The 15,067-nt window shown below is 41.7% G+C and overlaps 2 protein-coding genes across 5 annotated transcripts in view; one reads left to right on the top strand and one right to left on the bottom strand.

Moving 5' to 3' along the window:
• LOC110501788 (von Willebrand factor C domain-containing protein 2-like) overlaps positions 1-9,741 on the top strand; it is a 35,599-nt gene extending 25,858 nt beyond the window's left edge. For all 4 annotated transcript variants that reach the window (XM_021579615.3, XM_021579614.3, XM_036959171.2 and 1 more), the window contains 2 exons: positions 283-412; positions 9,243-9,741. In XM_021579615.3, coding sequence (XP_021435290.1) covers positions 283-412; positions 9,243-9,394 — 282 coding nt within the window. In that variant the 3' untranslated portion in view covers positions 9,395-9,741. The remainder of the gene's footprint in view (positions 1-282; positions 413-9,242) is intronic.
• bard1 (BRCA1 associated RING domain 1) overlaps positions 1-15,067 on the bottom strand; it is a 68,265-nt gene that overhangs the window by 15,576 nt on the left and 37,622 nt on the right. The gene's annotated exons all lie outside the window — the stretch shown is intronic.

Below are 15,067 nucleotides of genomic sequence, written 5' to 3' on the forward strand. Positions count from 1 at the left end.
TTGGGACCATTTTTTCTAAGAGTGTGCAGACATCCTACTGTGACCATGAGTTGATCTTTTAAATGTTCAGTCAAATTAACCCCATTTTTTCAAGGCTTATAACTTGATATTAACAGTAATCTTGCCACCATGTTGTTACAATAGTTATATGATTGGTATTCAAATGCAATTAAAATCTTCCCCCCTCTCTCTGCCTCTCCTTCTCCCTCCCTCCCCTCGGTCTCGCTTTCTCCCTCACTCTCTCTCTCTCTCCATTTTCTCCCTCCCCCTCTCTCCCTTCAGCCTTCGCCTTGTGAGTGGTGTCGCTGTGAACCAAATAACGAGGTGCACTGTGTGGTCTCTGACTGTGCCGTCCCAGAGTGTGTCAACCCAGTCTACGAGCCAGAACAGTGCTGTCCCGTCTGTAAAAACGGTAAGGGCACTTACTGTCGTGTGTTTCTGACACGCACGCACATAGGTTTTACTGAAATACTTTATGTATATCAACCTTACGATTGCATTGCTGGTTGTTGTGTACATGTACCCTGGTAAGCCAGACTGATGCTGTGCTCACCATTGTTTCACAAAACAGAATGATGAACATAGCTATTTGTCTGGTTAACCAGGCTAGTATGTTTGTATATTTATTGCTGATCTTATTGTGAGCACACTGGAGAGTTACATTTCTAAAGTAGTCATTACAAATTTGTTACACAAATAAACTTGAAATGTAACTGTTTGAACCTCAACCCACACACACACACAAACCCACTACAAAATAATGACACTTTTATCACATCGAAACCAACCAAAAGATTCTCTTTCTCTACGTCTATATTTTCATGATTCGAGTCTTCAGTCTCTTCAATTGAGGACGTGCATCTTTTATGTTTTACTGTATATTAAACTGTTACTTTGGGGGGGTTGCCCGAGCACTAATGAGGACACAACAAACTGCTTTAATTAAATACAACACACTAAGCAGCATTAACACTGCAAATGTGTATGAGTCTCAGGCCCATGTATTTGTGTAAAACTAGGCCCTCAAAACAAGGCTTAATGAAATATGTATGATATTTAGTGATGTTACGTTTGATACAGGAACTCCAAGGCATGTGCAGAAATCGCTAAGCAGTGTACTTCGAAGCAGTGTGCCTATGTCTGTATCACTTTATCAGAAGCACATGATCAATGACGTCTGAAGCTTTGTTTTGTCAAACAACCATCTGATTGGTTTGGTATTGGTTTGGTAGGAAACAAAAAGGCTATACTGCAAACGCGATATGGGGTGTGGGACGTCGTCTATAATAATTTGGCAGCTCTAGATTATTTTGACCAGCAGGGGCCACCAATGTACACTGTGTTGATCAAAGCTTCAAGTAATGAACCTATTTTCGATGCAATTGGCTAGGAAACATCAATGCTTCAGGAAGCTCAGTTTCCCCATCACTAATGGTATTGTGTTAAATAATAAAACATTTTAATTATAACATATGACGGAAAATGGATGAATTCAAAGAACATTGTCTCTGTCACTAACAAATACAGTCATGGGTGGTAACTCTACTAAGTCCTGTGTTAATTTAATATGGATCATGTGTATATATTGGTCCACAGACTCAACATTTTCAGTGTTTAATAGATTAAAACATTTACACTGAAGAATTTGCCTTGTAGCTCAGGGCATCCATACCTGAGCCAAATAGCCACTATGCGGGTATAGTCTTGCAGGTCAGACGTCATGATGATGATTTTGCCGTTGTATAGGCTAACTCTCTCAATGGAAAATGCAAAAGGGACTAAACTGACTGTTGATTAAACTAGCTCCACGTAAACAATGAAGAACAAACTAATGAAGGGTTTCTCACATGCAAGAGACAGGAAAGGACATTTCAGTGCATCCTTAAGGAAAAGGACAAGAGCATCCACTTGGGATATGGCTCATAGCAGTGTATATATAAGGAATAAAGAATAAATAAATGTCCCAATTTAGACTTCAATCAAACTCCTATGTTCATTAAAATGACTGTATCTTCGTTTGTAGCGCAGTTTGTCCTATTTAGGCTAACCTCTCTGAAAGAGGGTACTGGAGCTGTAAGGTGTACAAGGAAGATGCTTGTACACACAGACACACACTTCCGCAGGCGTGCGCGCACACACACGTTGGGCCTGCAGCTGGAGGAAGCACTAATCCACACAGACAGGATACAGTGACACCCTCGTGGTGGTGGCATTTCAGGGAGCCTGTCTGCCATCTCCAGCCCCATAGGGAACCAAAGCCAGCTCTGGCAAGATTCATCTCTGTTGTAGAGCAAGAGAGAGAGAGAGTGTGTGTGTGTGTGTGTGTGTGTGTGTGTGTGTGTGTGTGTGTGTGTGTGTGTGTGTGTGTGTGTGTTTGATTTTGTGTGTGCTTTTTCTTTGCAACTGACTAGAAGGCCAGCATCCCGGAGTTGCCTCTTCACTGTTGATGTTGAGAATGGTTTTTGCGGGTACTATTTAATGAAGCTGCCAGTTGAGGACTTGTGAGGCGTCTGCTTCTCAAACTAGACACTAATGTACTTGTCCTCTTGCTCAGTTGTGCACCGGGACCTCCCACCCCTCTTTCTATTCTGGTTAGAGCCACTGCTCTTTCTATTCTGGTTAGTGCCAGTTTGCGCTGTTCTGTGAAGGGAGTAGTTCACAGCGTTGCATGAGATCTTCAGTTTCTTGGCAATTTCTCGCATGGAATAGCTTTCATTTCTCAGAACAAGAATAGATGGACGAGTTTCAGAAGGAAATTCTTTGTTTCTAGCCATTTTGAGCCTGTAATCAAACCCACAAATGCTGATGCTCCAGATACTCAACTAGTCTAAAGAAGGCCAGTTTTATTGCTTAATTAATCAGGACCACAGTTTTCAGCTGTGCTAACGTAATTTCAAAAGGGTTTTCTAATGATCAATTAGCCTTTGAAAATGATAAACTTAAAACGTGCCATTGGAACACAGGAGTGATGGATGCTATTAACGGGCCTCTGTACGCCTATGTAGATATTCCATAAAAAATCTGCCGTTTCCAGTTACAATAGTCATTTCCAACATTAACAATATCTACACTGTATTTCTGATCAATTTGATGTTATTTTAATGAGCAAAAAAAAATGCTTTTCTTTCAAAAACAATGATATTTCTAAGTGACCCCAAACTTTTGAATGGTAGTGTAGCTCTGACCATATCTGGATAGTGCCAATACTGAGATATTCAAGGTAACTTGATGCCAGAGAAATTAAACACAGTAAACGTGACTATTAAACTGTAAGAAAATTATTTCTACAGTATTTTACTGTAATTACAAGGGATTAGACCAAGCAGGTTGGCTCTATGTATTTACATATTACAGCATAAATGTAAATACTAGGTGTTTTATATCAGTTGCACTTTAGGCCTTAACAAAGGCTTCTAAACTGACAGAAACGGATCAAAAGCACATGGCTAGTCACGCAACCATTAAAGGTCCATTTAAATGATTATGCCAAAATTCAATACATGCTAAAATTTCAAAACAAATTTTGTTCAATTCCAAAAAGAATAAACAATTCAAACAATAAATAATCAATTCAGCTTACAATAATCAAATCAAACAATTACACCCCCCCCCCCCCCCCCCCCCAATTGCATCTGTTATAATAACATGTAACAATCATCAGTCCATCAGGCACCCGGCCCACAAAGGGTCGTTCAAGCACAATGAGCAAAGTAAAGCGCCACCAGCTAAACCCTCCCCTAACCCAGACGTTGCTGCGCCAATTGTGAACCATTCAATATCTCTCACGGCCAAGGCCGACCATGTCACAGCCCAGGAATGTACCCGGGGTGATTTAGCCGTAGACTGTTGCACCATTGGAGTAGCTTATATTACCGTATTCTGTGGAGGTACAGCATTCTCACTCACTCACGGGTGCAACAAATGTAGTCTCTTACATATTTTATACCTTCAAATATGTTAATGAGTCAGAGACTCTTTCCCCGCCCATAACATTTCTCTCCAATGCACCATAATTAATACAGTAAAACACATTTACGTTATTTTACTCTGCATTTCACAGTGTTTTACTGTTGAAATTACGGTGTACTGTAAAATAAATGTTCAGTATTTTACTGTGCATCCTACGGTAATTTACTATATTCAGTTTACACAGTATCCTACTGTTGATTAATACAGTAAATTACTGATAAAATTACAAAAACGGCTAACATTGCAGGGCCCATCGGGTGACATATGGGACACTCACATAGCATCAGCAGATACACATACTTTGACTAAAGTACTCTGACTTGCAGAGGGCTTCATCAGGCTTTCTTCAAGGTTTCCTTAGGCAAATTAAGCTGAGGATCCCTAAGGACTATGCAAATGTAACAACCTAGCTCTATCCTAAAGGGATATAAATTAACTTATGAATTTGATTTAAATAAGAATTTACTTTATGTAAGATACATTTAAATTATTCACAAGTAAATGTAGCTTACATAAAGTTATTTTACAGTTTTGCAGGGAAAATACACATGGGAACTAGTCTTTTCAGTGTCTATCTATTCCTTTTCATCTGACCTGTCAGTCACTGTATTCCTGATAGACAGTCATGTGACAACACAGAGAAACAGGTAACATGTATCTCTGTTGACAGTACTAACAGACAAGCACTGGCTTTGAATGGAGAAATGTCCCAAGGTCTCAGAGCCTTGTCTTTTCTATCTTCTGCAGTGACAGGCAGTAGTGACAGGCAGTGGTGACAGGCAGTGGATACTGTGTCCTTGCATGTGACTGCATCACAAATGGAACCGTATTCTCTTTACAGTGCCGTTATCGGGAGCCCCATAGGGCGTCGCACAATTGGCCCAGCGTAGTGCGGGTTAGGTGGTGGTTTGGCCAGGGAGGGCTTTGCTCTAGCGAATCCTTGTGGCAGTTGAATGGTGTTTTCTCCGACACATTGGAGTGGCTGGCGTCTCGGTTAAGTGGGCGGGTGTTAAGAAGTGCGGTTTGGCGGGTCATGTTTCGGAGGACGCATGACTCCACCTTCGCCTCCCGAGCCTGTTGGGGAGTTGCAGTGATGAGACAAGATCGAAATTGGGGAGAAAAGGTACTGCACTGCAAAGGGAATAGGGTGCCATTTGGGACCCATATTGTGCCTTTCTCCTGATGTGACTCAGAAGTGTCATTTCCCATCGTAAACACCCACACTTGGCAGGGCTGCTTGATGCCCACTTTTCTTATCAACCTCTGCCCAGTTTGTCTATGACTTGTGCCAGCTGTACTGAAGCTGTACTGAAGGTGGGTGGTGGATCAATGAGAATTAGGACTTGGCATCAGGCCTCTCACGATTTCTCCATTGAGGTACAGGTTGATTGATGGGCTTTTATCATATCTTAGTAGACTGCGAGAGGAGAATCGACCCGGGCACGGAAGAGAGGGGTATGGGTAGCCCAAGGTGCCGGAAGGAGGTAGTGCTAGGCTAGATAGTGTTTGATGTATTATAAGGTATACTTGATGCCATTAGATCTATTTGGTTCAGAGCAGTCTTGCACTGCTACACTGCTAGTGTGTTCACTCAGCTATTAGCAAGAAATCCGGAAACCGAAGTTTGTTCCAGAGCAGCTGAGGGGTGTTTCCAAATGCCTGGGTGTCTGTTAAAACACTAAACTCCTGGATGGAGTCAGTAGTATACCTTGAGGAAGAGGAGTAAGAGACAGTACTGCAGATCATTGAGGACTGCTTTACTGTAGGCCTTGAGACAAGCTATTTTAATGCAATAAAATCAGAAAGAAAACTGATATTGATTGCATATTTTAGATTCTGCTGTGGGGATGTGGGCAGTGTCTTATTATTATGAGGTGTAGCTAGTGGTCTATTATTACTATAGTTAGAGATGTTTTTACATATGATTATTCCTGACATGATATTCCCCTATGTGGGTTAAACAGACAAGGGTGAGTTAAATATGTGTCTGAAATGGCACCCTATTCCCTATATAATTCTGACTACAATCCTAAAGAAAATATGTACTTTTACTCCCATACATTTTCCCTGACACCAAAAAGTTACACTTCGAATGCTCAGGCAGGACATAATTATGGTCCAATTCAAGCATCTATTAATATACCGCTGTAATGAATACTCAGGGAGAAAAAGGTGTAGATTCATGCGCAGAGCGCGGCAGGTGTTAATTTCACCTTCTTAGAAGGCAGGAATCGTGGTCACAGGCAGGCAGTGGTCATACACAGGTAGGCAAACAGGCAGGTGAATCAAAACTAGGACTGAAGGCTGTAACTGGTTCTCACAAATGAGCTAGGAAAAGGCTTAGTAGAGTCAAAACGAACAATACCTAAAACTGAACTAAATAAGGAGCAGATGAGACCAGGTGAGTAACTAACACAGGAGAAATCAATTAACATAAATGAAAGACAGGGCTACGTTCAAGAACACAGAGAAACAGGGCTACGTACAAGAACACAACGAAACAGAACACAAGGTTGACTAAGAAAATAAATACAGAACCTTACAACCATGTTGTCATCCCTAATGCCTCTGATCTGAAGCACTTACTAAACGCAAGTGCTGTGTTTGTAAATTATGTCTGAGTGTTGGAGTCGGACCCTATCAGTCAGTAAATAAAATAAACAAGAAAATCATGCCGTCTGGTTTTCTTAATATTAATCAAATGTTATTTGTCACATGCTTCATAAACAACAGGTGTAGACTAACAGTGAAAAGCTTACTTACGGGCCCTTCCCAACAATCCAGAGAGGAACATTTTTAGAAAGTGTAAAAATAACCAAGCAGTGATGCAGTCAGTCAAGATGCTCTCAATGGTGCAGCTGAAGAACCTTTTGAGGATCTGAGGGCCCATGCCAAATCTTTTCAGCCTCCTGAGGTGGAAGAGGCATTGTCATGCCCTTTTCCCGACGTGCTGATGTGTGTGAACCATGATAGTCCCTTAGTGATGTGGACAAGCTCTCCACCTGTTCCCTGTCGATGTGGATTGGGGCGTGCTCGGCCCGCGTTTCCTGTAATCCACAATCAGCTCCTTTGTCTTGCTGACATTGAGGGAGGGGTTGTGTTCTTGGTACCACACTGGTCTCTATCCTGGCAGGTGTCAAACTCATTCCACGGAGGGCTACAGGTGTCAAACTCGTTCCACGGAGTGCCAAGTGTCTGCGGGTTTTTGTACATAATTGATTAATTAAGGTCACTAATTAGTAAGGAATTCCCCTCAGCTGGTTGTCGAGGGCTTAATTGAAAGAGAAAAGCAAAAACATGCAGACACTAGACCCTCCGTGGAATGAGTTTGACACCCCTGCTGTAGGCTGTCTAATCATCGTCGGTGATCAGTCCTACCACCGTTGTGTCATTAGCAAACTTAATTATCTTGTTGGAGTTGTGCATGGCCGCACAGTCGTGGGTGAACAGGGAGTACAGGAGGGGACTAAGCACGCACCACTAAGGGGCCCCTACTGTATGTTGAGGGTCAGCATGGAAGATGTGTTGTTGCCTACTCTCATCACCTGGGGACGGACCGTCACCAAGTCCAGGATCCAGTGAGAAGGAGGTGTTTAATCCCAGGGTCCTTAGTGATGAACTTGGAGTGCACAATGGTGTTGAACGCTGAGCTGTAGTCAATGAACAGCATTCTCACATAGGTGTTCCTTTTGCCCAGGTGGGAAAGGGCAGAGTAGATTGCAATATAGATTGCGTCATCTGTGAATATTTTGGGGCGGTATGCAAATTGGAGTGGGTCCAGGGTGTCTGATGATGGTGTTGACGTGAGCCATGATCAACCTTTCAAAGCATTTCATGGCTACAGATATTAGTGCTACGAGGCGGTAGTCAGTTAGACAGGTTACCTTGGCATTTGTAGGCACAGGGACTATGGTGGTCTGCTTGAAACATTTAGGTATTACAGACTGGGTCAGGGAGAGGTTGAAAATGTCAGTGAAGACACTTACCAGCTGGTCAACAGTATGCTCTCAGTACGCTTTATGGTAATCCGCCTTGTGAATGTTAACCTATTTAAAAGGTCTTACTCACATCGGCTATGGAGAGCGTGATCACACAGTCGCCCAGAACAGCTGATGCTCTCATGCATAGTTCAATGTTGCTAGACTCGAAGGGCGCATAGAAGGTATTTATCTTGTTTGGTAGGCTTACATCACTGGAAAGCTCGTGGCTGGTTTTCCTTTTGTAATTTGTGATAGTTTGCAAACCCTGCCACATCCTAAGCGTCAGAGCCGGTGTAGTAGGATTCAATATTGATCCTATATTGATGCTTTGCCTGTTTGATGTAGGGCATTTACTTTGACTTTTTACTGAAGTATAATTTAGGCCATGCAATAGACTTGTGTCCTGTCCAGGACGTGTACTTGTACAGCAAGCTACCTCGCGCTTCAGAAACAGGAGATAGGCTCCTGCCCTATGGGCCATTCCAGTTCAGACAAGGCTAGCTACTTACTTTACATTACTTTTGAATCAAGATCATATGCAGCCAGGGAGCAGGGACACAATCTGGACATGATTATCTTTTCCAAAGAAATTAAATAGGCTACTAGGCTTTCCTAATCTCAGCACCCAGAACCAAATCTCACATGCATGCTGGGAAACATTCATTGTTAAGTCTTGTAGGAAGATAATGTAATACATTTTTCAAAGCGACTTACTGTCCTGTGTGCATTTCACATATGGGTGGTCATGGGAATCAAACCCACTATCTTGCGCGCTGCTAGCGCAATGATCGACCAAATAAACTTTCTACAGAGGCTGAGGAGGCCTTTCCATGCAGACTAGGAATCAAGGAGTGACTTTCTCTCTCTCTGTGTGTTGGTGTGCATTTGTTTTTGTGTGTGCGGGAGTACATGTGTACATGTGTGCATTTGCGTGTGTGTTTGTATTCCAGCCCTCTCTGTGCTGTCAAGCCCTCTCCTTCCTCTTCTCTCCTCCTCTCTGCTTGCTGCACATTGAAATGCAAAGCATTCTATGTCGAGGGAGAGCCAGGCTAAGAAAAGCGCTTTAATGTTGCAAAAACAAGCCCATCTGTGCATGCCCGTGAAAGGATCTGTGTGTCTGTCCTGACTTCAAAACTCCCCAAGCAGGCATCACTCTGCCATCCTCTTCTTACAGAACCTCCCGAGAAAACAACCACCACACTCATTTCTCCTTTTCTCTCCCCTCCTTCCCTCTCTGTCTCTCTTCCTTCTGTCTTTCTCTCTTCACTCTCTTCCTCTGCTCCCATGAGGCAGGTCCAAATTGCTTTGCCGGAACGACGATCATCCCAGCCGGTATTGAAGTGAAGGTGGATGACTGCACCATTTGCCGCTGTCACAATGGGGACTGGTGGAAGCCAGCACAGTGCCTGCGCCGGGAGTGCCTCAATGGCCAGACGTTGTCATAGAAACCCCGGCGGGGACGGTGTCGGTGACGTGCAGCCAGGGAGCGGTCCTGCCTGCTGCAAAGGCAAACAAACAAACAAAACGCTCATCTTGTATGATTGATAGGATGGACAGGAGAGGAGCACAATTCCTTGGCAACATTGACTAGGAGACTGCATAACAAGCTGAAATTAAAAGCTCTCGTACACAGTACCTACACACCACAACTTTAACCACAGAGGAGCGGAGAGAGCAGGAGGAACTTTTCTTGAGACTGTTTTTTTGTCTTCTGTTTTGACTGTGTGACTATTTATATTTTCTGATAACTACTTACTGCTTATGCTGCTTATAAACATAATGTTTATATATTTCATGAAGTCATTTCCACCCAATCATTAGCACTGTTAAACATGGTCAGATGTGTTCTGTCATCTGCTTACTGTAGCTCTCTCTCTCTCTGAGATGTCTTCACCACACCGCTTCGCTATGGGAATTACAATGGTCACAAAAACATATCACTCACAGCTGTTGGCTTCCCACTAAATGCACAATCCTTCTATGAGTCAATAGCAAGAGTTCACTTCTGGTGTTGGGGTCAATTAAATTTATTATTGACATAAAATGTCAGCATTCTGATGTGCTGTTAGTTACACTAATCTGGGTTGACAAAAGATGCATGGCCACAAACAGATCCCCTCAGTTACTGTTTTTACTACACACAATATGCTTGATGAGACTGTCTTCGAGGTGCTCTTCTCTGCATGGAGAGATTGGAGGCCAGTTTTATCTAATATACAGTACCTGTCAAAAGTTTGGACACATCTACTCATTCAAGGGTTTTTCTTTATTTTGATTATTTTCTACATTGTAAAATAATAGTAAAGACATCAAAACTATGAAATAACACATGGACTCATGTAGTAATTAAAAAAGTGTTAAACTAATCTAAATGTATTTTAGATTCTTCAAAGTAGACACCCTTTGCCTTTATGACATCTTTACACACTTTTGGCATTCTCTCAACCAGCTTCACCTGGAATGATTTTCTTGAAGAAGTTCCCATATATGCTGAGCACTTGTTTATTGCTTTTCCTTCACTCTGCAGTCCAACTCATCCCCAACCATCTCAATTGGGTGGAGGCCAGGTCATCTGATGCAGCACTCCCTCACTCTCCTTCTTGGTCAAATAGCCCTTACAAAGCCTGCAGAGGTAACTGGGTCTTACTTTCCATTCGCAGTCCTCATGACAGGCAGTTTCATCATAGCGCTTGATGGTTTTTGCGACGGCACTTGAAGAAACTTTTAAAGTTCTTGAAATTTTCCAGATTGACTGGCCTTCATGTATTAAAGTAATGACGGACTGTCGTTTCTCTTTGCTTATTTGAGCTAGAGTATTCTGGCCATAATAAGGACTTGGTCTAGGAAATTAATTCCACAAATGGACTTTTAACAAGGCACACCTGTTAATTGAAATGCATTCCAGGTGACTACCTCATGAAGCTGGTTGAGAGAATACCAAGAGTGTGCAAAGTTGTCATCGAGGCAAAGGGAGGCTACTTTGAATAATCTCAAGTATAAAATATATTTTGATTAACACTTTTTTGGTTACAGCATGATTCCACGTGTTATTTCATAGTTTGGATGTCTTCACTATTATTCTACAATGTAGAAAACCTTTGACTGGTACTGTATAGCCAACCGATACATTAGTAAGTGATAAGTTACTGGAAACAGTAGAAAAAGGAACCAACTTTACTTATTTTAGTTGTTGAAACAACTACTTAAGTTAGAAGCCATGTAACCCATAACAGAGGGGGCAAAAAATGAATATGCTCCAGCATTCATACACTACCGGGGCCATTCCTCTTGGCTTAATTGCCTTTGTTGTTTTTCCCCATAGCCCAAACCAACAAAAATTGTCCTCAGTGTGAACAGCTTGAACTTGTTATCTAAGAAATTAGCGGGGCAAGCAGTGGCCTGCTTTAATTTCCATTAAGCAAAGGGTATTCTGTGATAAATCATCTGGCCGGGCCTCTCTGCGCTCAACACTACGCCACCTGGCTGCCGTCTGCAAGCATCAGCCAAGCACCAAGTACACTCGGCAAGAACTCAGAGAGAGACAAAGGGGATATCTGCATAAGCAAACAAACGCACAGGTGAACACGTATGCATGTGCCTACACACAAGCATGTGCGGGCACACACACCCTTTCATCCTCTAAGGCCCATACCTACAGCTTGCACATGAATTCATTTTCAGCTTAAAAAACGTTGATCCACTGCACCCCAAGAAGAAGCACTTAAGCCAATAAAGCTCTCACTGAGATACACAGCTTCTCTCCTCCCCTCCCCTCTATAGATTACACAATAGATTTTCTGTTTTCTAGCCTCCTCCATATATCTGCATAGCTCCGCTACAGCACCCCACAGTATGGCCAGGGTTATAACTTAGCTTGATTTAATGCATTGCTTTGCCTATAGATTCCTTCCTATATGTTTCAGGGTCACACTCCAAGCAACCAACCCCACCCAACCTCCTTTTCTTTTTGAAATGATAAAAACTATTCATTAATTCAAAGGCAGATTTCCTGCTAAGCCCATGCAATTCATCACTGATACTTTAGATTTGTGTGTTCCACTGAGAATCCATTCCTGTTCACCTTTTAGAAGCTATTCGTCCTGTGTGATAGATTAACTACTTAATAACGGCTTCCAGCGTCTGGTAATGAGACGGAAATGAACACAGGAGTGAGACCCCTGACTAAAGAGGTGGAAGAATAGAAAATGACATAGACTGTGTCCCAAATGGCACCCCTATTCACAATGTAGTGAGTGCACTACATTTGACCAGGGCCCAAAGGGCTCTGGATAAAAGTATTGCACTATATATGGAGCAGGGTCCCATTTGGGACATTCCCAAAAATATACATGACCTAATAAGCATCTCCTCCCAAACCCATCTATGTCTGTCTGCAGCCACTGTACTGTAGACTAGCTCATTCTGTTATACTCAGCTGCCTGTAGTTGTATCATTATTGATTCAGGAATTCAGAAGATGAACAAATGAGGGTAGGGGACTTCAATCCTGGGTGCATCATTATGGTCAAAGTTGCTCAGGTCATTTTTATCATTACCTTGTCTCGTGATGAATTAGTCCTTTGTAATGAGAAGAGAGACGCAATTTGTCAAGCCAGAATACTTACTCATACAGTACCTAGAGAAGAGAGTAGAGTGTTGCTTTATTAATCCCAACTTGGGAAGTTGTTTTATCACAGCATACATCATCAATAACTCACAAGGACACATAACAACGACAGACATAGAATTAAAAAACGACACATATTAAGATGCATGAAGGCACATGCACCTTAAGATATACATCACTCTACAGGTCCATACATTGTATGAGACTCCATGACACCTTTATCACTCATCTCTTTTAATTAGGTCTATCATAGTCCTGATATCTGAGATTTTCTCTTTAGTGTGTTATAGATTTTTAGTACTGGATATAGATTATCTCTTGCTACCATGGTAATAATTGAGAGACAGAAAGAGAGGTGGAGAGAGAGGGAGACAGAAAAATTGAGAAAGACAGTATTCCAGATGAACAAGACAGAAGTTGCTCTGGAACCCTTACAGGAACCGTCCATGGTCCGCAGCTGCAAACCAACCAGCTGAGACCTCCTCAAGTGCTATGTATATCCATTATCTGCCTCAATTTAGTTAAACATACTCTACATGCATAGCCAAGAGGTAGTGGATATGTAGCTCCCCATACATTCAGCATAGCCAAGAGCTAGTGGAGTCACCTCGAACCTGCATAGCTCCTCCGTGACCAGTGGCCAGCTGGGTTCAGTGTACAGTGGGATAAGGCAGAGCCATATATAATGTATAACATTGCATATATAGTATATAGCGCTGGGGATAGGGAAGGGGTCCTCCAGGGATTGTGTGGGTAGCAGTACAGCTGAACTCAGACTAACCTGTTCTGGATAGGTGGTTAACCTCTCCCTCAGGAATTGCTAACTTCCTGCAATTCTACACGTTTTGCCATGGGGCAGAGAGAAAATGTTGCTGTTTTAAAAGTAATTCAAGCTCAAATATAGGTGTGTTGACTGTGATAAAGGCACTGGATTATGAGCTGTCTTGCTTGTTGAACGAACAAATGATGTAGGCAGTGGCATGGTGCATATAGCCATAGAAGCACAGTGACATATCCATCAATGCAGTCATATTCATGGCTTTGTTGGGATGTGGCTTTCAGTTAGTTGTTTTTGGCCACCCATCCCATGGAATTGAATTTCATTCCAGTGCACTGCTTGCTGTGAATTTTTCTGGTGGTGTTTGCATGTTCAGGTAAAAAGGCTAAATAATGTCCCATTTAGAACACTGACAAGTAGAGAGCCATAGAGATTATATTAAATTAATAGAGGGGCTATGTCATAAACCCTCAATGTTCCAGAATAGGGTGAAAATAGCAGTCATATTGGTCAGGGAGAAACCCAAACCAGTCTAATTGGAATTAATGGCAGTAGAGGCATTTAATTATGCAGGGGGGGGAAAGTAAGATGTGATATATAAAAAAAAAAGTGGTAATATAATTATTTTCAACACAACTTAAAAAGGTTTTATACCGTATTTCTGTAAAATAGCCTCTAGAATATATGCAAAGACCATAAATATCAACACTTTTGTCTTCTTGGAAAGCTGTGAGTGCTATTACATGAGACAATATCAGTACTTGTTGCATTTACAACTTGTGTAAGTCCTATCATCAACTGATTTCAGCCAGTGTATTGACTGCATTGTTTGAATGGAATGTTGGCCTATTGGCAGTTAGAAATATTTATGGAATCATTCCTCTAAAACTGTCTGGACAGCTAGCTAACAAGCGTACAGTGCAGATCAATTATTAAAATTCATTATTTTACACAATATCTTATCACAGCAATGGCAAACAATGGTGGACCAACTCCCTGACCAAAATGGCTGACCTTTATCCCATAATAAGAAGCTTCTACTCCATTCTAGTATTGTAATTCCTAATTCTATGTAGGGAGCATAATATTGAAATAACCCCTCTCCCATTAATATTGCTAACCCCTATCTCTTTATTGACAATCATATTCCAGGTATTTGTTTCATGAACAGTTGTACAACGAAAGGACGGAAAGTCTTATTTGAATAATACAGAGGGAAATTATTCAAGTACAAAAGGTTAAGGCGGCAGTCATAATTGTGTTCACCACCAGCTACCTTTCAATGTACTGAAACTGTTCAGTGAACTTGCAGTAGATTTGGAATCCAACTGTGAGACCCCAGCTGCAGTGAAGAATTATTGACTGAGTAATAGAGTTTGAAAATGTATCAAAAGATAGTCGGAGGGAGCAGTCGATATCCCTGTTCATTTTCTGCTCATGAAATAGTCTGGTCTTTTGTGTGTCTGGCCATGAAAGTCTAGCCTACTACTCACAAAGCACTCTCCAACCCATTCAACTTGACACTGCTCATTTGCTGTAAAGGTATACCATACAATTTCTCTTTGCACCGACTTACTGTAGCTGGAAGCTATGAAAGATTGTTCTATTACTTCTTTTTTTTATATATATATAAAAAAATATGTTACATAAAGTGTGCCTGAAAAAAACAAGAGTACTATCTAGTATTGAGAGAAAAACACTTAAACAATCAAAT

Source organism: Oncorhynchus mykiss, chromosome 22, assembly GCF_057628025.1.
Source record: "Oncorhynchus mykiss isolate SJ-2025 chromosome 22, ASM5762802v1, whole genome shotgun sequence".
NCBI classification, from domain to species: Eukaryota; Metazoa; Chordata; class Actinopteri; order Salmoniformes; family Salmonidae; genus Oncorhynchus; species Oncorhynchus mykiss.